This window comes from Vanrija pseudolonga, chromosome 6 (assembly GCF_020906515.1).
Source record: "Vanrija pseudolonga chromosome 6, complete sequence".
NCBI classification, from domain to species: Eukaryota; Fungi; Basidiomycota; class Tremellomycetes; order Trichosporonales; family Trichosporonaceae; genus Vanrija; species Vanrija pseudolonga.
The window spans coordinates 173,562-193,887 of record NC_085854.1 but is presented as its reverse complement, the minus strand read 5'-3'; the positions used below and the strand labels follow the sequence as shown (position 1 = coordinate 193,887).

At 58.7% G+C, this 20,326-nt stretch overlaps 13 protein-coding genes across 13 annotated transcripts; all 13 read right to left on the bottom strand.

The window, feature by feature from the left end:
• Positions 1-42: 42 nt before the first annotated feature.
• On the bottom strand, positions 43-642 carry LOC62_06G007865 (uncharacterized protein; the record flags this gene model as incomplete). The annotated part of the gene is made up of 5 exons (XM_062774387.1): positions 43-59; positions 107-207; positions 245-377; positions 424-517; positions 553-642. The coding sequence occupies 5 exons, from the start codon at positions 640-642 to the stop codon at positions 43-45; spliced, it is 435 nt and encodes a 144-aa protein (XP_062630371.1).
• Positions 643-865: 223 nt separating this feature from the next.
• LOC62_06G007864 (uncharacterized protein) lies at positions 866-1,382 on the bottom strand (the record flags this gene model as incomplete). Its single annotated transcript, XM_062774386.1, has 4 exons — positions 866-941; positions 977-1,109; positions 1,159-1,252; positions 1,287-1,382. 4 exons carry the CDS (start codon positions 1,380-1,382, stop codon positions 866-868), a joined length of 399 nt encoding a protein of 132 aa, XP_062630370.1.
• Positions 1,383-1,820: 438 nt separating this feature from the next.
• Positions 1,821-3,073, bottom strand: LOC62_06G007863 (uncharacterized protein; the record flags this gene model as incomplete). The annotated part of the gene is made up of 4 exons (XM_062774385.1): positions 1,821-2,484; positions 2,521-2,884; positions 2,909-3,005; positions 3,044-3,073. 4 exons carry the CDS (start codon positions 3,071-3,073, stop codon positions 1,821-1,823), a joined length of 1,155 nt encoding a protein of 384 aa, XP_062630369.1.
• Positions 3,074-3,473: 400 nt separating this feature from the next.
• Positions 3,474-3,914, bottom strand: LOC62_06G007862 (uncharacterized protein; the record flags this gene model as incomplete). The annotated part of the gene is made up of 3 exons (XM_062774384.1): positions 3,474-3,522; positions 3,557-3,840; positions 3,888-3,914. 3 exons carry the CDS (start codon positions 3,912-3,914, stop codon positions 3,474-3,476), a joined length of 360 nt encoding a protein of 119 aa, XP_062630368.1.
• Positions 3,915-4,216: 302 nt separating this feature from the next.
• Positions 4,217-4,803, bottom strand: LOC62_06G007861 (uncharacterized protein; the record flags this gene model as incomplete). The annotated part of the gene is made up of 4 exons (XM_062774383.1): positions 4,217-4,343; positions 4,395-4,536; positions 4,583-4,676; positions 4,726-4,803. The coding sequence occupies 4 exons, from the start codon at positions 4,801-4,803 to the stop codon at positions 4,217-4,219; spliced, it is 441 nt and encodes a 146-aa protein (XP_062630367.1).
• Positions 4,804-5,364: 561 nt separating this feature from the next.
• LOC62_06G007860 (uncharacterized protein) lies at positions 5,365-6,028 on the bottom strand (the record flags this gene model as incomplete). Its single annotated transcript, XM_062774382.1, has 4 exons — positions 5,365-5,467; positions 5,513-5,663; positions 5,705-5,798; positions 5,843-6,028. 4 exons carry the CDS (start codon positions 6,026-6,028, stop codon positions 5,365-5,367), a joined length of 534 nt encoding a protein of 177 aa, XP_062630366.1.
• A 645-nt stretch (positions 6,029-6,673) lies between these two features.
• On the bottom strand, positions 6,674-9,507 carry LOC62_06G007859 (uncharacterized protein; the record flags this gene model as incomplete). The annotated part of the gene is made up of 5 exons (XM_062774381.1): positions 6,674-6,839; positions 6,879-7,035; positions 8,134-8,234; positions 9,239-9,386; positions 9,423-9,507. 5 exons carry the CDS (start codon positions 9,505-9,507, stop codon positions 6,674-6,676), a joined length of 657 nt encoding a protein of 218 aa, XP_062630365.1.
• A 512-nt stretch (positions 9,508-10,019) lies between these two features.
• Positions 10,020-10,636, bottom strand: LOC62_06G007858 (uncharacterized protein; the record flags this gene model as incomplete). Its single annotated transcript, XM_062774380.1, has 3 exons — positions 10,020-10,131; positions 10,168-10,306; positions 10,345-10,636. 3 exons carry the CDS (start codon positions 10,634-10,636, stop codon positions 10,020-10,022), a joined length of 543 nt encoding a protein of 180 aa, XP_062630364.1.
• A 672-nt stretch (positions 10,637-11,308) lies between these two features.
• On the bottom strand, positions 11,309-11,848 carry LOC62_06G007857 (uncharacterized protein; the record flags this gene model as incomplete). Its single annotated transcript, XM_062774379.1, has 4 exons — positions 11,309-11,450; positions 11,497-11,629; positions 11,684-11,771; positions 11,816-11,848. 4 exons carry the CDS (start codon positions 11,846-11,848, stop codon positions 11,309-11,311), a joined length of 396 nt encoding a protein of 131 aa, XP_062630363.1.
• A 549-nt stretch (positions 11,849-12,397) lies between these two features.
• On the bottom strand, positions 12,398-13,171 carry LOC62_06G007856 (uncharacterized protein; the record flags this gene model as incomplete). Its single annotated transcript, XM_062774378.1, has 3 exons — positions 12,398-12,837; positions 12,901-12,988; positions 13,025-13,171. 3 exons carry the CDS (start codon positions 13,169-13,171, stop codon positions 12,398-12,400), a joined length of 675 nt encoding a protein of 224 aa, XP_062630362.1.
• Positions 13,172-13,614: 443 nt separating this feature from the next.
• LOC62_06G007855 (uncharacterized protein) lies at positions 13,615-14,517 on the bottom strand (the record flags this gene model as incomplete). Its single annotated transcript, XM_062774377.1, has 5 exons — positions 13,615-13,678; positions 13,719-13,854; positions 13,896-13,983; positions 14,021-14,372; positions 14,423-14,517. The coding sequence occupies 5 exons, from the start codon at positions 14,515-14,517 to the stop codon at positions 13,615-13,617; spliced, it is 735 nt and encodes a 244-aa protein (XP_062630361.1).
• A 390-nt stretch (positions 14,518-14,907) lies between these two features.
• On the bottom strand, positions 14,908-17,042 carry LOC62_06G007854 (uncharacterized protein; the record flags this gene model as incomplete). Its single annotated transcript, XM_062774376.1, has 6 exons — positions 14,908-14,956; positions 14,994-15,132; positions 15,177-15,299; positions 15,907-16,026; positions 16,063-16,153; positions 16,191-17,042. The coding sequence occupies 6 exons, from the start codon at positions 17,040-17,042 to the stop codon at positions 14,908-14,910; spliced, it is 1,374 nt and encodes a 457-aa protein (XP_062630360.1).
• Positions 17,043-18,150: 1,108 nt separating this feature from the next.
• LOC62_06G007853 (uncharacterized protein) lies at positions 18,151-18,821 on the bottom strand (the record flags this gene model as incomplete). Its single annotated transcript, XM_062774375.1, has 4 exons — positions 18,151-18,214; positions 18,253-18,391; positions 18,431-18,599; positions 18,645-18,821. 4 exons carry the CDS (start codon positions 18,819-18,821, stop codon positions 18,151-18,153), a joined length of 549 nt encoding a protein of 182 aa, XP_062630359.1.
• Between the last annotated feature and the right edge of the window lie 1,505 nt (positions 18,822-20,326).

The following is a 20,326-nucleotide window of genomic DNA, read 5'->3' as shown; positions in this document are numbered from 1 at the left end:
TGGCATCGTGTAAACCTAACCAGACACTAACGAGCACCACCGCTACCACTTTGTGCCGCCTGAGCCGAGCGACCCGCCCCGGCCACGACACCCCAGTTCGCCCCACTAGTCCGCGGCTTCTCCTCAGCCCCATTAACGCGCCATCCCTCAGCGGTGACGACCACGCCGTCGACGATGAACCGGTTGTCGTGGCGCTTGACCCGCACGCTGGGGGCGTCAGCTCGCGTCGCGCGGGGACACCTACGGGAGCTCGGTCGCCCACTGGATTGTTTGCGCGACGAACGTCTTGCCGCGCGTGCGGAGGGAGTTGCCTGGGACCATGGTGACGAGGACGCGTCCGACGGCTGGCGGACGGGCGACGGTGAAGGAGGCGATGCCTGCGTGCGTCAGCAGGCTCAGAGATGGGTAACGAGCCAAACCCACCCCCCACGCGCGAGAGCGCGTCGCCCAGCTCTTGCTTGATGACGAGGTACTCGCCCAGACTAAACGCCTCGTCGCGCGCCATGACGAACTCGTGCTGTTGTCAGCGGCGTCGGCGGGGTGGTGACTCACAATGCGCGAGGTCGCGACGCTGCGGCCGGATATGGCGTACAGCGGTGGGGGGCGGGGCGGGGCTGGGTAGCTCGTCTGGTCGGCTTGCATTGTGTTGGGGTGGGTGGGTGGTGGTGGTGCAGTTGAGTCAAGTGTGAACACTGGTGTTTGGTGCTCGTTTGGTCGCACAGACTGATGTACACCGCTGTTTGACCGCTCACCCACTGTAGGCGACACACCACTCGATCGGGTGCTCCACAGTATGAGAGGTATGACTATGCATGGCTCGTTTTACTACTTCCCGCCTGCAGCAGCACCCCTACATACTCCCCACCTACTCCCACTCATCGCCAATCATCTTAGCATAGTTGGTGACGACCTCCCCATCGGCGTAGATGAAGGCCTCGGGCCTAAACGTCAGCCATGCTCCCACTTACGCACCCACAAGTGCCACGTGACGTAGCGCACGTAGTCGGCGATGTAGCGCAGCCAGACCGTCTCCAGCGCGAAGCCGGGCTTCATGGTGATCTTGATCTTGCCGGGGGCGGGGGCGCGGTCGACGGAGCAGCTTTCGACCTCTGAGGGTGCGTCAGCGGTGCGTATTGTGCGTAGGCAAGAAGAACCCACCGGGCCAACGACAGCACAGGTCGTGGAGGCGGATGTGGAGGCGCGTGTAGTGCGGCGCGTCGTACGGCATGCTCGCCTTCTGCGAGAACTCGTACTGGCGTGAGCTTGGACACAGAGGGTGAGCATACCACGATGTCGACGTTGGAGAGGTGCGGGAGCATGACGCTGCTCGAGAGGTTGGGGCTGGGGAGGGTCGGCTCGCGCGGTGGGAAGCCGGACGCCATTGTGCTTGGTGTGTGGTGGGTGGTGGGTTGGAGGAGAAGAGAGGGATTGAATGTCGAGTGTTTGGGGAAGACGTGCAGGCTTTATGGCCACCCGGATCCCCTCTTTGACTGGCCAGCCCGCCGTGGTATTCTGACACCGGCGCTGCGCAGGGCAGACGAGAAGACGGTGCCAACCGGCACACACGCTCGAGCCATGGTGTGTGTGGGCGAGCACGCTGAGGCAGTCATCCATCCGTTCTACCACTATGCATGCATTTTCATAGGCCATTCTAACGCACATACTGAACGATAGGGCATACATGCATGCACTGTGCGCTATGGCGCATTTTTGTTAATTGTTGGTGGTGCGGGGGGTGCGGTGCGGCGATCGTGGCGGGTGCGCTCGCCGCCGTCGTCTTGCCCCACGCACTCCACGCACTCCAGGTCCACACACCGCGGCTAAAAGTTGAAAGCACGCCGCAGGCGATGGTCCATCACGTTGACCCACCCAACGGGCGACGGCGCGCGGTAGCGCACAACGACGATAGCCGTGGTATTGTACAGGAGCGGCGAGACGTATCCATCCCACCAACTCATGCGTCGTTGACGGACTGTGTGTTCGCGGACTGCTTGCGCTCCCAAGACGTAGGTAGCGGCGTGTGTAGCAGCAAGCTTGTACACGCTCCTCCAGCGCGCGTTCTTCCTGTCCTCTGCACCGCGGGCCACCCAGTCGGCGACCATGTCGTCCTGCCACGCCTCGGCGGCCCCCGGAATCGTCGCGAGGTAGACCGGCCCCAAGGGCTGCGGGCGGTCAATGTCCGTCTCGCACGGCGTGTCCTCCACCCAGCGCGACTGCCAGTTTTGCCTGTCGCGCGGGTCAGTATCACAGCCCTGCCAGTCGGAGCGTGGCTCCTCGTCGGCGGGGGTGGTGAGCGGCGTTGTCTCGGGGGTGTCGGTTGTGCTGTCTGGCTGCTGGTCGGAAGCGTAGCTGTCGGAGTCGCTGTCGGAGTCGACCCACCAACGATGCTTGGCCGACAGGTCGTCCTCGTCGACCTCGCCGTCCGACAGCCGGTCCCACCCCACCGGCGGGGGCGGGTGCCGTGGCCACGTCTTGACCTTGACGCTGGGGGTGTCAGCGCTGTCTTGACAAACAACGTACCTGCACTTCGCCAGGAGGGAGAGCTTGCTGGCGATGAGCTGGATGTGCGGTGGGGTGAGGAGATGGAGGGTGGAGATGCCGAAGCCGCATGGCTGCTTGGGCGGGCCGGTCTCCTCGCTACTTGCGCTCTCGTCGCTGGCCTCGGTGACCTCGCTTCTTGCGATCGCCTCGACGTCCTCGGTCGCCTCGCTGCCTTCGGTCCCCGCACTGGATGCGGCATTGCGCTCGGTGGCCTGGCTGCCGTTGGTGCCTTCATTCTCCTCACTCGCCGCACTGCTGTGGTCGCTGTCGCTCGTGCCGCTCTCCTCACCCTTCTCACTCTCCTCCGCCGAAGGCTCAAACAAGTAGCGGGCCTCATACGTGACTGCCGTCAGCAGCAATTACGCACCAAGCTCACTCTTGCGCGAAATGAAGAAGTTGATGAGGAAAGTGCGGAAGAACGACTGCTCAAACGTGCTCAAGTCACGGTCGATCCAGAACTCGGCCTGGGGTCAGCTGTCGTTCTTGTACAGATAGAACTCACCTTGCCGCCGAATTCCACCTTTTGGGCCATTGTGAGGGTGTTGGGTGACGAGTGAACAATGATGGGTGACTCGAGGTGCGCACACTGGCTCTCTCGCGCCGGCGCGTGGCGGCGTCATCATCTGGCGCGACGGCGGCCACACAACAACACGGCTGGTGCGCTCGTCACTCAACGCTTGCCACCGTACCACCTATGCCAGATCAGTTTTGCCGCCGCCGCCGAGTAAAACTGCCCAAGAGCTATCCCCCACCATGAGCACACACCACCGTACGGTCATGAGCGTGGGGGGTGGGTCAATCCCCGCCACCACCAGCTGCACCGAGCCAGTCGCCTCCAACGTCGTCGCCTTACAACCCATGCATGGTTCCTACACAAAATGCACCCCCTCTCTTCAGCGACCTTTTCTTTGTTTTGTGCACTCGACGCGCGCCTAGGTGTACTGCTCCTTGGGGATCTCGGGGTACGTGTAAATCTTGACGCTGCTGGTCAGCGCGCCTGCGACCGAGTACCCACGGCGTGTTGCACCACTTGTCGGCCGTCCAGCGGATCCAGTGGACCTCGGACGCGGTGAGAGGCTGGCTGCACACGATGTTGATGTGGAGGGTGCCGAGCGTCTCGTGGTAGGTGGGGTTGGCCTTGAAGTAGAACTGGGCACACTTGCCCGACGACGAGGAGCCGTTCTGGCACGCGCCGTCGAGGTGACGCTCCATCTTGGTCGACAGGATGCGGTAGGTGAAGCGACAGATGGCGATGACGCCGAGCTTGTCGCAGTCGCGGACGTTGCTCTCAACGATGATCTGCCGCGGTGAGTGCTGTTACTGCTGACAGTGGGGTGGCGACGTACCTCGGGCTTGCCGTTGGTGGGGCACATGTTGGCTGGCGCAAGTGGGGTTGAGAGGAGAAGGAGCGTGAAACAGGCTGGGTGTTATAGGATGCGCGAAGCAGGTTCTTATGAGGCGGCGCAGTGGGACGACGCCAGATTGATGGTCATCCGCGAGTCGACGATGGCGAGTCTGAACCTCGACAACACATCCTTTGGCGTCAAGTGCAATTTTGCTCGGGTCCACACTGGCGACAAGCTGCATGGAGCGGGGCATACAGATTGTCTACGTGTCTACGACAGCAAGCTTTCAAGAGCACAGCTACAAGAAGTCCGCTCTTCCAGCTGTTCTCTTAGAGCATGCAGGGAAAACGGGCGCAGGTCTGCCAAATGACAAGGCGGTTGGTGTCGGTAGCGCAGTCCATGTGGAAGCGCATAGTGCGACGGAGGGGGAGGCCCGGCGACATGGTGACCACGACCCTGTGTGGTATTAGCAACGTGCTACGCGCGCGGCGCTCCTCGCCCACTCACGGGGCCTCAAGATAGATGATCATGAAGTTGCTGATCCTGCAGAAGGCCTCGGCGCTAATGATGTACTGGTCGAAGCGAAGAGTGAAGCCCTTGGGGTGGTCGCCAGTGGTCTCCCACTCGAGCTTGAACTCGTCCTTGGTGACTTGGCAGTGTTAGCGTTGTGTACAAAGCCTCGCCCAGTAACCTACTGTTATCGTCGTCGAGAGTCCTGTGGATGAAATCCTCGAGGTGGTCGGTGAACCCCTCCATCCACGGCGACTCGCAGTCAGACATGACGGTAACCTGCTCGTCAGCATTGTGCGTTCAGAGACAACGCGAGGAGTGAACGTACGAAGTGCGTGCTGGCCGAGCCAGACTCCACCGGGGCGGAGCAGTTAACAGGGTGGTTGGGACCGGTGATGATAGCCATGTTGGACGTGGACCAAGAGGATGTGTGGTGTAAGAAGAGTGAGAGTGACAATGACAATGTTAAGTGTTGGTGTGTGACGACGGTGTGGAAAGGATGGGTGTGTCGGCGGTGCGCGGACGCGAGAGGGGTTGAGTGTGCTTGCGCGTGGGCGAGCGAGTCAGGCCCCATGCATGTCGCACCAGAACCCAGCACACACCACACCCCCACGCACACACGGAGCACGGTGTGCGGCAAACCCGACCCCCGAGCCCGCCACGCCTGGTGGACAATGCCACGTGCCGAGGGCGACGGTCCCGGGTGCGAGTGGCTTTTATCACCTCGATGGCGATCAGGACCTGGGTGTGATTTGTTCCACCGCGCTTTTGTCTCGCATCAAGACAATATTGAGTTTGAAGAATGTGCCCAAGGCCCCAGCAGATCAGTGACAGGCTCGACTCCCCCAAGTGCTTCTTAGGTTGACACACTCTGGTCATGCCGTGTGACCGTCGCCCCACCCGCCACTGACATCGTCTTTCATGCGCACTAACACGCTTCATGGGCTGGGATAAACTTCATGTGGTTCTATGGGATGTGGCGAAAGGTGTATTTGCGGTATCCAGGCGGCGCGACCTCGACCTCCTTCGGGTCGTTGACCGCACGGGGATAGTAACGGATCGCGTCGACGCTGGGTTGTGGTTAGCGTGGTGGTGCGGTAGGGGGCTCAACTCACTCCGTATGCGCATTCACCACAAGGCAGCAGCCAATGTTGACAATCACCTCCTGGGGGAGCTCCAGCATGTCCATGATGGAGAACTGGAGGAGGAAGCCGTGCGGACCGGCGTCAAACGACTTTGAGAGCCAAATGAATGAAAACTTGTGAACTGCGAGGACGCGGTTAGCTTTGTGTCGGTTCCACACTTACGATCAGCCGTATGTAGCTCCTCCTCCACCTGGTTCTTGACCGCGTGCGTCTCGGGGCGGGTGAGCTGGTAGTTGGTCCGTGTGGTGAAGAGGTACTGCGGCGACGTTAGGTGGGGTCCTCAGGTGACGGTGGACGTACGAGAACGTGGTTGTCGGTCAAGAGCGGCAGGTGGTAGTCTCGAGGCATGAACTGGTTTTCCCATTGAGGCGTCGCGGCAGGCGCGAAGGGGTCTTCGGCATTACTCGTTGTTGAGGGCGTCGCGGAGCGGTCTCCATCTTGACTACTCGAGGACGGTCCGAAGCTGTCCTGGTATCGGTTCGTCATGGATGGCGTGGAGCGACCTTCCAGACTCATCGTCGACGGCGGGTAGCCGTCGTCAGATTGACTCATGATGGAAGCGGTGTAGCCGGCTTCGGGTGGAATGAAGTTGAAAGGTATGTATTGGTCCTCGACTTCACCCATCGTGGAAGGCGCCTCAACTTCACTCATCGTGGAAGGCGAAGAGCCGTCCTCAGCTTGGCTGGAGATGGAGGACATGAGGACGACTGGCTGTGGTGTTCAGGGTGCTGAGTGAGAAAGTGGTGGGACGGAGCAGAAGTGGGTGAGCGAGTCCGCTCTCTATGCCCCCCGCCGGGTAGACGTGCGAACGAGCCGTGTCCCTATGTGCAAAGCGCTGCCCGTGGGATTCGAAGCACACAGCTGCATTGCTATTGTGTGTGTTGTGTTACTGTGAGATGCGAGGGCACTTTGGTTTGTTTTCCCAACGTGACTGCCGATCTTCTGTTCATACATCATCACCTAGCCGCGTTTAACTTACCCCACCCCACCACTCAAGGGTATAGCTCGACAACCAATAATTAGAAAGATATGCATAAGCCTATCTACAAAAGGAAACGGGCGACGCACGAGGGCATCTACATACATTGATGGGAAATGGGGCAACCCCCAGAACCAGGACCCGGCTCAGGCTCAGCTAGAGCTTGGCCTTCGTCTTCTTGGCCTTCTTGACCTTCGGCATCTCAGGTTCTTCCCGATGGTGGCACCAAGGAAGCTGAGCGGAGGGACGCGGTTCTTGTTTGGGCTGGGCTTGTCCCTCTTCTGAACCTTCTTCGTGGGGGTGTATTGCTCCGCGAGCCTTCGGGATCGTTAGCGTCTTCCTGGTTTACCTACATACTTGGTATCGATAGCCTTCTTCAGGTCCTCGCCCATATTCTGGAGACGTTGCTCAACCTTCTGGGTAACCTCCTCTTCGTCTATGGCGACATCGATTTGGAATCCCATGGGGCCACCGTTCTTGTTTTCAAGCGGGACACACTTGATCTTATTGTACACTGCGATAAAGTAAGCAAATGAGGCTGTTGAATATCACTCACCCCCTTGCTGAATGAAGAAGTCATTGACGCAGGCCTCGACGTCCCTGAACTGACGGTTGGTGTAGAACATGGTCTCAACGCGGTACGTGAGCTGCAAAGACGCGGTCGTTAGCTGGTGGCCAGAGCCTTGGGACATACCGAACCGCGGCGCTTCACAATGGAAACAGGAGCAGGAAGTGTGCCGTGGGGGTTGTCCATTGCAGTCTTGTTGATAAAGTCGAAGCTGGATGAGGGGTTGGTAAAGTAGAAGTTGGATGAGGGAGATAAGTTGATTGGAGAGATGTGATGTCCAGCACCACAAGCTTTATAGATTGCAGGATGTCGTGTTTGGCTGCCAGCTGATGGATCGCAGGCCGGACCAGCAGTCCAAGTGCCACGATGTTTACACCGGCACTGAATGTCCCCATGAGTGATGGCATTGAGGATCCAGGGGCTCACAGGGCCTGGGAGGAGGCCCGAGTCAGATGTTTGGCACATCAACACAAAGCAGTGTTGCGGTCAACACCGAGGGGTGTCGTTCGGTGGGTACATCAACAGACCTGCATACATTTGAGAGCGACCTGTTGGGGGTTTGAACTGGAGGGGTGGTTGACTGAGTCACTGTTGGACACAGCAGAAGGGGGGAGGGGGTGGGTCATTTGTACCCCTATATGTGTAGACGTGGGGGGCGAGCCGTCAGCCCCCCGTGACCAAGCGCTACCCGTTGCATGCCAAGCACACATCTGCATTTCTGTTGTTCGCGGTACAGTGCACTGCGAGGGGGTTTCGGCGGTCCGAATGTGACCATTGATCCTCCGAATCCCTCACTTTGAGTTGTGGCGGACATTCCAACTCGTATTAATCGTCGCCACTTTGACGCCCGAGGGCCGCACTCGACAATTTCACCCACTAACGTACATACATAATAACAAAAGAAGTTGATTGGCAAAGGAATATCCAAGTACCAATCGTGCTCGGCTAGGGTTGGGCCTGCCTTGCCTTCTTTTGCTTTCTTCTCATCTATCTAAATCTATCTAAACTAAACTATAACCGACAGCGTCTCTGCCTAAAACCAACGGAATAGGCGGAGGACAGGCGCACGCTTGCGGATCGGGCCGCGCTTCTTGTTCGGCTGGCAGCCCGGGCGCTTGTTGATGAGGGCAAAACCATGCCCGAGCCTACAAAACGATCAGCGTCTTCCTCGATGGGCACACACATGTCGTTGACAGCATCCTCGACGGCCTTGCCGATGTCACGGATATGAAGATCACCCGTGATATCAGGGCTTAATCCCACGTCGATTTGAAAGCCTTTGAGCTCGTTGTTTTCATTGCTACGAGAGCGGAACTCCTGGATGGCAACTGGAGCAGCAGTTAGCGGATTTGCGTATGTATAACGCTGCCACGAACCACCGTGGGTGTGGAAGAAGCTCCTGGCTTGAACCTCAATAGCATTCAGCTGGTGGCTGGTGTACGCAGTATTGACTGCCAGGAATATGAACTGTTATGACATAATCGTCAGCTAGTGGCCAACTTGAGATAGTCTTTGAACATACCGAATGGCGGCAGTCGCCAGGAACAATGATAGGGGGCACAGCAGCGTAGGGGTTAGCCATTGTAAGGCTGTTGTCAAGGTGCAAGTAGTGAGGGGAGTAGGCTGGATGGAGGTTAAGGTGAATGGTGGACAGGTTGGGTTGGGGGTAGGCTGGGTGGACGACAGGCTGGAGGAGGGCTGGATAGTTGGATTGAAGAAGGAGAGAGCGGATGCGACAACCTCAGATGGCCGAATTTTATGGGCTGACTGCTGGTCATGTTTGGCAGCAAGCTGATGGATTGCAGGAAGGGTCAGCTACCGGTGCCACGATGTTTGCACAGGCACCACATGAGTGATGGCAATGAGGATCCGGGGTGAAGCATTGAACCCCGGCGTGCGCCCTCTGTTTGGATCAATAGCGGCCACTAATCTGGTCAAGAATTGGTTTGCATCGTTGACAGCGTCGACTCGGTTGCATGTGAGACTCTCACTGGTAGCTGAATGACTGTAGAACCTTGTTCTGCTCTACTGGTAGACACCGATGTCAGTCGTCCACTTGTCCGCGTGCCAATGGGCGGCCGGCGACGAGGAGATGGTCACGCAGGGTGGGTGTCAGCTTGTGGTCTCGTGCATTACATCTTGCACTCACTCAAAACAGCAGCACATGGCGATGTAGCGAGCAATGCGGCTGACAGCGGGGACGGGGATCCACAGCTCGACGCCGCGGTACTCGATCACGAAGGCATGCGGGTGGCCGCCGAACTGCTCGGCCATCCAGCCAAACGAGAAGTCGGTAACTATTGTTAGGTGCGAAGAGCAGGTCTCTATCTCACCATGATTGGCCTTGAGAATCATCTCGGCGAACGCGGTAAGGGCGTACGCATCGCCTTCGGCGAGCGGAACGCCGGGGGTGAACATGTACTGCGGCGATCAGCGGGGGGCGTTGCACAGGAACACGCACGATGACGGTCATGGTATCCAGTGTGGGGATCTGATGCATTGGCTACTTGTTGCTGCTTGACCGAGTGATGTCTGTGAGAGTGAGTGAGTGGGTAGAATCAACAGCGAAAGATAGCGGTGGTCGAAGTAGACCGGGGGCGGGATCAAATTGGTTGTGTGGCGATCAGCAGATCTCAGTGACAACAACACTCAACCCCTCGAATCTCATTCATATGAGTGTTTTTAAGCAGTGCTTTGGTCGCCACGAGCCAGCTGTAAGCATAGCAATTCAAACCGACGGTGGGTGTACTGGGCCTTTGGTAGCAAGCCTTAACTCGCGGGGCGAGACGAGGTCTGAGGAATCAGGTCACCGACTCGACAGTGCCCACCACCATACGCCTCGACCTTTGCATTGTCCTTAACGAGTCTGCAAGCGCTCGTCTAGTCGTGTCGCGCCCAGCGGCTGACTCCGAGATGTTCTTGACGGTGACTTAGAGCCACATGACGTCACAGGTGAGGTGGCGGCCGTCGGCAGTCGTGAGATACTGCGTGTCGACCACACCGACGAGCGAAGGGATCGCAGGCTCAATGCGGAAAGTAGCACTTGGGTCAGTGCCAGTCTAACACGCTGTCACTCACTCGCACTCGACGTGGCTACAGAAGTGTCGCGCCGTGGCGAGGAGCTGGACACGGTTGAAGGGGCGACCACCGGCAGGATAGATCGTGAACGTGTCAAAGAACTCCCCACCAGTCCAAGTGGAGGTGAATGTAATCCCAGCTGCATGTCAGCGTATGACCGAATCGGCAAGTACTCACCGTTCATCTCGTGGAGCATCGAGCGAAGTGTGAGCTCCATGAACTCGGCGACTGGGAAGGTGGGAGCAATCGCCGCCGTGAGGGTGTACTTCGTGTCAGCTCGCGAGGTGGTATGTGAGTTTACCTTGGTAAACAACACCGAATTCAAAGCCTGGACGCCGGCAAGCCATTCCTGAAGGTCGACAGGGTCGGTCTGGGGCACAGCGCGTCCAGCGTCGGTGACTTGGTCGGAGGCCGTGCCATTGTCGGGGGCACTCCCCGCGGGAGGCGTCTCGGTGGTGGAAGGCGTCATGCTTGTAAAGGAGAGTAACGAAAAGAGTGAAGTGTGTTGAGGCGAGCGGGTGGGCGTGTGTAGTAGAGTGCCGGGCGTGTAGAGTAGGCGAGAGAACACTTGCGCTCGCCCTCCAAGGTCTATGAGGGCGTGAGACGAGAGAGCGTGCGGCTGGACGTTGTTGGGCACGCAGTGGACAATAGGTGGAGACGTGGAGGTCGATGTGCGCACTGAGAGAGTGAGAGTGTATTGTGTGTGTGCTGTGCGAGGAGGCACATATCGCCGTGAAGTTCCGGGTGGAGGTGGGGCGAGGGAGGAGGGAGGGGGAGGGAGTAGCATGCACTTTCTGATCGTCACCGCCTTGCAACTTGTGCATGTGACGACGTCCACCTCTGGGAGACTTGATCATTGAAGACGGCGAGCGGACACATGCATGTGGTACTTTACTGCTTGAAATGTCATGATGCCTTATCTCGCCCTTCGTGCGGCAGCGGGAGCAGAAACCGCCACACACAACTCAATCCAGTCATCTGTCGCGCCAGCACATCGCCAGCACCACAGCCGCCGCTAACCCATGCTGCTCCAAGTCAAGGGATGGATATGCATACCTCTGCGCTGAAGCACACTATCAATCGTCTACCAAAAACGGCCTGCCGCGCGGACTCGCGGGGACCCCATGAGCGGGTGCGCTGCTCACTGCGAGGGAGGGTGAACGGCGGCTCCGGCTCCCTCGGTGACATCGCCGCCAGCAGGGTGATCAAAGGGAACGGGGGCCAGAACGGCGGCAGGACGGGGCTTGTGGTAGTTGACACCGACGCGGGTGTAGCGCTCGACCCTGGGGTGTCAGTATGTCATTTCCCCCAGCGTCCGACAAAACTGACTTCTCGGCCGTGTGGTACATTATGATGTTCACGATCTGGTCGATGTGCACATCCTCGATGACGGTTGCGCGGACAATAAAGCCAACAACGTAGTTGGTGTCGTCCACAGATTCGAAGGAAAGGTAGCACCTTACTACGAAAGGACGTCAGCTGTACTCGAGTGACTTGACTCTGACGAGCAACTCACTGGCATTGTCGCGGAGGTAGCGCTTGGCGTCCAAACGAATCGCACGGCGCTCGTCATCGGTGAACGGGCGCTGGATGACGTGGTAGTACTGGGGCGTTCAGCATGGGTGAGGTATGAGTGGCTGTGACGTACGCTGCAGAAATGGTCGGCCACGGCGGTCGACATTTTGTTGGTGCTGTTTGGGTGCTGTTTGGGTGCTGTTTGGGTAGAAAGTGAGGAGAGACAATACATAGGAGAACGAGAGATTAAGAAACGGGGGCAGGGGGTGCGTGGGCGGCGAGGGCGCAGTCTGCAGTTTCTTTGCGGCATTTACCGGCGTTGTGAAGACGAGGGCGAGAAGATGTAGCGGGGGCAAAGCAAGGTATGGAGCAAGACCCAGGTGTAGGTAATCTGAAACTTGGCTCGAGCGAGAGATAACAGGCGTTTCAGCCACATCTGTTTCACGGAGGTTGTCGTCGGCGTTATGCGCTGCTATTGTCTCGAGGCCGACCTTCCGCACTCTTTCATTTTCGTTGTGTCAAGGATCTGTGCACTTCTAGCACCCTCACGGGCCGTTGCACGAGCAAATGCGGCACTTTGGAGTCTTGTTTCGGCGCCAAGATCGCCAACTATCTACTCGTGCACATATCGGCCTTGGTTTGAATCACAACGTATTCATTTCTCGTCACATTCTGCTGTCGCTTGGCTCCTCTACTGATTTACTAAAGACAAACATCACATGCCGCACTTCTTGAAGTTGTCGGCGACGGTGCGGATGTGAATTGGGCTGCACGGCGGCGTGCCCTTGCAGCCCCCGATCTTCCACTTGAGGCCGTGCTCGATGATGTGCGGCGTCATGGCCTGCGCGCGGAGCTTGAAGAGGACCTCGTCGCGCATGAAGAGCACGATGCGGTCGAACTTGACGTGGTAGCCGTACTCGGGGTACAGGCGGCTGTGCAGGACCTCGCCGGAGAAGAGGTCGATGCTGTGGGGGTCGTCATCAGTGACCGTGGGCTCGTGCAAACCGCTACAAACTGACCGCCAGAGTTTTAAGAAGCGTTCTGTGCGTTCAAAGATGTAGTCCATGTCCTCCTTCTCGAACTTGTAGCCTGGCTCAACGATAATGGCGAGCGCGTCGCAGCCACGGCGATGGGCCCACTCGAAAGTCGCGGGGACTGGGATGTCAGCGTCAAGGTGCGAGGACACGTCACTCGAGGACAAGGTATGTGTCCACGTACCATTGTTCTTCTCGCTCCAGTAGTTCCAGTGGTCGGCGAGGACGCGCCTGTCCATTCCGCTAATCTTGCGCTTGGGGTCGAGGAGGTGCTGCGTTCAGGCGTGGTTCGCGCGAAGGGTACTCACAATGGTCTGGCCAGGGCACCAGACATCGTCGTCGTCACGCCAGAGGATTTGGTGCGGGTAAGGGCCGGAAATCTCGGGGGGCCACGCGGGCTCGTCTTGAGTGAAGGCGAGGAGGCGGCCGATGCCCTTCTTGATCCAGCCGAGCATTGGGAAGGGAGGAGCAGGGGGAGTGGGAAATGAGTAAGAGTGCAAAGCGTGACAAAGGTGAAAGGAGAGGTGATTGTGGTGTCGTGTCGGGTAAAGTGGACCACCTCCACTCTGTGTGATCACGGCAAGGATTGCAAACATGCCATGTACTCAAGGGTGGGTTGAGCGGAGTCAAAAGTGCCCTTGGTGCCACCCCCACACCCATGAGAACGAACAAGTCTTACAACTGCAAACTCCTGCCGTGCACGCGTCAAAGGTCATAGACTATAATAAAAATGCATCAGGGTGGAGAACGAGCGGGAGATCGGTTTAGCTTGCTTGAAGCACCGGCAAGGAGCGAGGAAGGGGAGCAGTTGTGAAGGTAGCAGCCGGGGTGAGGTCTGTTGGGACTGGGAATTGATCTCAAACAAGACCGTGGGCCTAATTCAAGGCAAGTCGATGAATCAGAAGCCCTGGGATTCCCAGTAGCGAACTCGGCGGTAGGGTTCCTCCTCGTAGACCCGCACTCTCACTTGTCAGCCCAGGCTCGCACGTTCCCAACACCCACCGGGCACCAAGCCCCTCAATAAGTCGGTCTTGCATTCGCTGCAGAACGCGGTGCCCAACAGCCATAACAGTCTTGAACCAGAACCCGATGACGCAGTTGTTCTGATTGTAAGACCAGTCGCGGCGGAGGACATGGACTGCCGTTGCGTTAGTGAGTATGCGACCAACGGCACCTCACCGTCGTAGTGGCTCCCGAGCTCCTCGGCCCAGCGGCGGATGCGGCGCTTGTCGCTCAGGCTGAGATCGCGGTCCAGCGTGAAAGTGTACTGATGTCAGCTGAGCGTGGGTAGATAGGGGACTCACAGTGTAACGAGGTTGAGCTGGGGGAACAGTGGGGGTGGGCCGGTGTGGGTCCTCCAGAACAGAGACGGGTCGGTAGCTCGGTGCGTAGTTGTAGTTATAATTCGGCGTGTACTCGCGCACGTGGTTGGGTGGGTAGTCGCGAGTGTAGTTGCGCGTGTAGCTGCCAGGAGGATATGTCAGAGCGTGGGTCGCCACCGCGGAGGCTGGCATGATCGAAGGATAGGTGTACCGCGGGGAAGCCGAGCTCCAGGAGTTGTACCGGGGCAGCGTTTGCCACGACGATGGCTGCACCTGGTAGTACGAGTGGGGATCATGGGTGTCGTGGTACGAGTAAGGATGATACGGATCATCGCTGAACGTGAGCTGAAAGCCTCCCAAGTACCAGCTCAGATGCAGACTCACAAGACGTCCCATTCGTCATCTTCACTCATTTCTCCGCCGTTGATGATGAACGTGGGGTTGATGATTTGGATGTTGCCGCCGTCGGAGCGAATCATCTAGGCGGACTGAGGGCCAAGTTGTGCCGATGAGAGAGTGGTCATCCAATGTCAGTTGCCTGGCCGGACTATAAATCTTGAGGATACGCGGGAAGGGGCAGTAGAACAATGTGCGGGCCAACATTCTAACGCACGTTCGGAGTGAAGGGGCGGATCACCAAGAGTTGAAACCACTTTGAAACGTTGGCCTAACAACCGTTGTCCGCCGAGTGCACGTCACGGATCGCCGCGCCGCGCCCATCAGCCGAGCACCAGCATCAGTGTCAAAGTCAGAGAACGGCACCCGCCGACATGGCATTTCAGAGCTTGCATGAGCAGGTCTGAGTGCGATCCTCAACATCTCGAGAGGCCTACGAGGCATCCCGCCAGCCGCACCTCAACCCGCACGTCTCAGAAGTAGTAGAGAGGCATCTCGACTGGGTAAGGGCGACTGAAGACGCTATGCTGTCAGTTGGTGGAACGAGGTGTTAGCTCACAAGGCTCCAAACGCATGCGACAGCGCGAGGTGGATCTTCAGGTAGTCCTTGAGCTTGATCGGGCCCCAGGTCGTGAATCGGAAGCCGCAGATACCGTCGTCGCGGTGACGGTACACCCACTCGAGCTTGTTGAGCTGGACTGCGCGACGTCAGCCACCACCAAAGACTGATCACTCGACTCACGGTGGAACATGAGCTTGTTGTAGCGGTGCTCGATGACGCCGCAGTCGCGCTGGGTGAACGTGACCGAGGGCGACGCGGCGTCGTCAAACCAGAACTGGTAGCTGTGCTTGTCGCCGGTCCAGTCTGGGACAGGCGCGTCTATCGGGCCACTCGCTCATGCTGTCGAGGGGTTGGGTGCTGGGAAGGAGTAGGTGCGAGGATATTGGTGGTGCAAGTGAGTTGTGCGCGCGTGTGCGGTCGACTCGTGGCCAGCGGGGCCAGTTTGGGCGGATGAGCTGTGCCACTCGTGCCTGGTGTGTGCGCCGCCACACTCGATCCCCCATCCCACCCGCCCGCTTCGCTCAGTTCACACCATCCCCATTGGTGGGGCGCCCCCTTGACAGTCCGACACGGCCTCGGCACTCGGGCCTTCTCGGAGCGACGTGATGTCCGAACGTGGTCCAGATGCCGCCCCCAAGTCACCACCGGGGCAGGGCGAGCGAGGTAGTTAGACACAGTGATTCATTAACTTCTTTCTACAGAAATCAAGGGGCAAAGCGGAGTTTGCACGCAAATGGAGAGTGGATTACAATGTGAATGCAGGGAGAGGAGCAGCTTGCGTTTGTTGGCGGGCCAGTCGGCCAAGCTTAGAAGTAGTAGTCGGCCTTGATGAACGACTCGACGAGGATAGGCGAACGGGCGGGCTCGCTGCAGGTGAGTAACGATGCCAACTCGCTTTCAACTTACCAACGCTTGTTGCAGATGTACTCGATGACATCCTCAAGGCGGACAAGCAGGGCGACCGAGAGGCGACGAGAGATGACGAACTTGACGGAACCCTGCTCCGAGTCAAAGTGGATGCCGAGGACCGCTGCACGTCAGCCCAATCATCCGACACCCAACTCACCGTCGTGGTGGACAAGGATCTTGATGAGGTTGGCGGTGATGGTCGCCTCCTCGAGCTTGGTGAAGTTGCGGCGCAGGGAGCGGAGGACGTACTGAAGTTAGCGCGACTCGCGTCAGGACCACACTCACAGTGTGGCCGAGGCACTCAATCTCCCAGTCGGCGAGGTTCGCACGGATGGGCCTAATAGCGTCGAGACGAGCTTCGAGCATGTTGCGGACGTGGTCGAGCGAACCGGGCCCGTTGCCCTTGCGCTTCACTCCGACAATGACCAGACCGTTGCGGTGCTGATGCTGGTTCGGCGTGAGGATGACCGGCTGTTCGTATACCAGCTGGACGGAGCGCTGCATCCAGGGGTCGTGGCTAGCAGGGAGTGTGCAATCGAAAGCCGGACGGCTGTCGGAGGGGTCGTCACGCACCTTGCGGACCAAGTCCTGCCAGTCGTCGTCGTGGTCACCGTTGTCAACGGCGTCGTCGTCGTCAACCTCCATGGCGTACGCAGCGCTGAGACTGTCAGACTCCCCGTTGAGAGACTTGAGGAAGGCAGCGCCGAGGTGGGGGTACTTGGTGGTGACGAATTGGTCGATAGTCTGAGCGGGGTCCTCGTGATACGCGGCGATGAGGTCCACGACGTTGAAGTTGAAACCGCCGAGGTCGCGCGGGCCGTTGCGAGGGCGGGGGTGGATAGCTGGCTCGGTGGCAGGATTGCCGGTGGTGGAGTTGATGGGGGCAATCGACTTGTGTGCGGTCTCGACGGCCGCGGTCGACTCGACTTGAGCGACGTCGGCACCAGTGCCCCAGTTGGGGGCATTGTGGTGGGTGGCGGGAGTGTCGCCGCCGTGCGTGTGGGCGCGACGCATCTGCTGCTGCAGGGGAGTGGGAGCCTCAACGGGATCGTTGATTTCGTGCTCCTCGTGCTCGAGGCTACCGTAGCCGTCGTCGTTGCTGTAGAACTTGAAGTTGTACTCGTTGGTGCCAATCATTGTGAGTGGTTGGATGAGGAAAGAAAGAGAGAGGGAGTGGGCGGTAAAACGTGTGTTGGGGGATGGTGTTGTGAGAGAAGAGATCTCGGCGCGAGAGGATTTGTATTCTGGGACAGGCGGCGTCTTGACGACAGTTTGGGACGGCGTGGACAGTCCTCGTGGTCGGCGACATGACTTTGATGGTGCCGAGAGGGGTGTGGCAGAAGTGAAGTGGCGAGTGGTGGCCCGTGCACCTTGGTCGCCAACAAACAAGTTGATACTGATTGACTGAGTGCGACTGTACTGTAAAAGGCCCGGTAATACTTCGTCAGAGTCTAATGACTTGGGTGTCAGGTGCTGCCGATGCATACGGTCATCGTTGATTGTGTTGCACTCGCACCCCCCCCCCCCCCTCCTATCTGAGCGGGGTGGCACTGGAATACCTGTAAGCCTCTGTGCCACCTACGGCAACACACTGTTGCACCACTGGTCTGGCTTGACGAATGTGCACGCGGCGGTCGCCATATCAAATGCCAAGGGTCCCACTTCCTGGTGGGACAGGTATATGCACCCTGCCTCATGGTCGAAACCGCATTCACAGGGCTCGGTGGTGATCGTAGTGCTGAAGTGCCGGTGAACTTAAGGGGGGTGGAGGGGGTGGAAGGACATTGTGGTGGTGAGTCGATGGGAGGGGCTGGGCTTGTCCACGGACCTTGACTTATAGACGCTGGTGCGTGGCTGTGGCCATCGTAAGTCACATTAGGACAAGCACCCTCCTCCAGTGCGATGTGGCTCGCACAGCTGAGCGACAATAGCGCTCAATGTGACGCTGGATGGTGCGAGTGGCGCCTCCCCTGCTACCACATCCCCCGATCGATTTCGCTCTTGAACAATGGGCAGTGCTAGCAGCCCGAGTTTGAGTTGCGTGTCAGAGCTGCTCTCACACGTCACTCGCCAGGGGACTTGACCAGGGTGACAGAGTTGGTGCAAGGTGATGCATTTTGTATTTTATGGGCCCTAGCAAGTGCTAGGAAACGACAGACGAAGGAGTGCTAGGAAACGAAAGACGAACTCGGACTCGAACAGGAACAAAAGAATGAAGGGCCGGCATCACGGGGACGCGGCAGCACTACACCTTGGTGAAGATGCGCTGCTTCTCGACGTAGATGCGAGGCGACACGTAGTGCTTGTTGCTGCGGGTCAGTACCACCAAAACACCATCACCACCCACGTGACGCGGCAAGCGTGGCTCATGTTGAGCTGGAGGATCTCGAGGTCGCGCCACGCGATGGGGATGTTGGCGCGGAACTCGAAGCCGTGCTTGCCGATGCCGGGCGACTCCATCCACTTGAACTCGTGCACCTTGCCGCCTGGGGTTAGCACTCTGCAGCGGGCCCAGGGCAACTCACCGAGGTGCTTGACGTGGGCATACACCATGCCCTCGAGCTTGGTGAGGAGCGCCTCGGTGCGCTCCTCGAAGAGCTGGTCGCGGCCACTGTGGTAGATCTCGACGAGCTCGGGGATCGTCTTCTGCTTCCAGAGCCTGGCGACGAGGGTGGACTTTGCGTCAAACGTGTACTACCGTGGTGTCAGTGCTGGGCATAAGATGGGGTTGGCACTCACACGGATCTTGGAAGGAGGGACACGGATGAAGTGCGCCTCGATGGCCTTCTCGGTGATCATGTTGATCGCCTTGCGCTTCTGCATCTGAAGCCAGGGCTTGGGGTTCCAGTCGGCGTAGAGGAGCTCGAGCTGGCGAATGTGCGTGCTCAGGTGGTAGTGGTCGATGGGCGAGATCATGGTGCGGTGGGAAGATTGGGGGGCTGGGGTTGCGGGTTGGGGAGGGGAGTTGTGGAAGGAGGGGAGTGCGGTGGTGAAGTCAGATGGAGAGCTGACAATGGCAGCCTTTTATCGGTCGCTGGCTGCCGGCTGGTCGCCATCACTGGCCCCGCAGATAAGGAACTGATGCCTCTCGAGGCGGCAAACACGGCCTGTGCTGCAGCATTGATGCTGCCCATCCTGCAGAAGTGGCATGTTTGGACCAGCCAAGGCGATAATCAGGTGAGGTGATGGGGTGATGAAGGCAGGCGTCAATGTTGACTGCATGCGCTGGCCCGCATTGAGACTCAGCTCCCCGTCCCTCGCCTCCACCATCCCCCGTTCTCCTGCTTATTGTTACCAGGTGGCAGTTGTAGGACGTGCAACTTGCACCCAGGTTAGTCTGCTCAAGTGATCAGCATTCGCACCAGCTCTGCCGTCGGACGAGCCCGAGCAAAGCGGTGGGTGCAGATTTCCAACCCGCCCGACCACACGGCCGCCCAGTTAGCCATCGATCAGTTCCATAACCGCAGCAGCTGATCATTCAGCATCCTCCAGAAAGAGTGTTATGAGGCCGGTAAACAACCTCAGATGAGTTGAGTTGCGTGCATGACAATCCTTTAATTGTGAAAATTACCGACGGGACGAGCAGCTGCGCTCTCAAAACCACCTCTCGCGACGATTCACTCTGCAGAAACACTGCTGTCAGCTCAGCACCCCTGCTTCAACCTCACTAAGCTCCGCAGATCTGACTAATTTCAGACCGAATGCGCTTGACTGTGCCCCAGGGGATAGTGGCAAAGTTGCGCTCGACGACATTGAAGACGTGGTACCGCTTCTCGCTGGTATACCAGAAGTGAACGTCCGGCGCTGTCAGGCCATGTCAGCTGAAGGCCACCATGACAACATGACACTCACAGCCGACGCCTCGACAAAGCTTCTGTGTCGTCTTGTGAATTTCGTGCATCTCGTACCACGAATACGTGCGCGGAATGGCGAAGTGGCGGAACGGCTGGTCGAGGGTCAACCACAATCCACAGGGGGCAACTTACGACGATCTGGTTGAACAGTACTTTCTTGGGGGAGTGCGCCGTGCATGCTGAGCAAGTGCACCAAGGGCCACTGTCGGTCGCGACTGGTGGTGGTGGAGGGGTCCTCGCGGGGATCGCGGGCGGTGCGACGGACGCCGTGGGCTGCGGTGCGGACACTGGGCCTTGGGGCTCGGCAGCGGCCGAGTTGGAGCCTTTCGACCCCTTTCCCCGCTGGCCCCTCTTCCTCTTAGGACGGGGAGTGGGCTCCCACACAGGCGGCGTCGGGACGAGCGGAATGGGCGAGGAGGTAGAAAACGTTGCGCTGAAGTAGGTGTTGTCGCCGTTCGGCTCGCAGTGGGCGGCGGTCCACAACGGAGCAGTGTCGGGCGGCGGATACCACCTGTCGTAACGACCAAGCCTGTTCTCTGTGCGTGTGTCGGGCCAAAGTACCTCGTC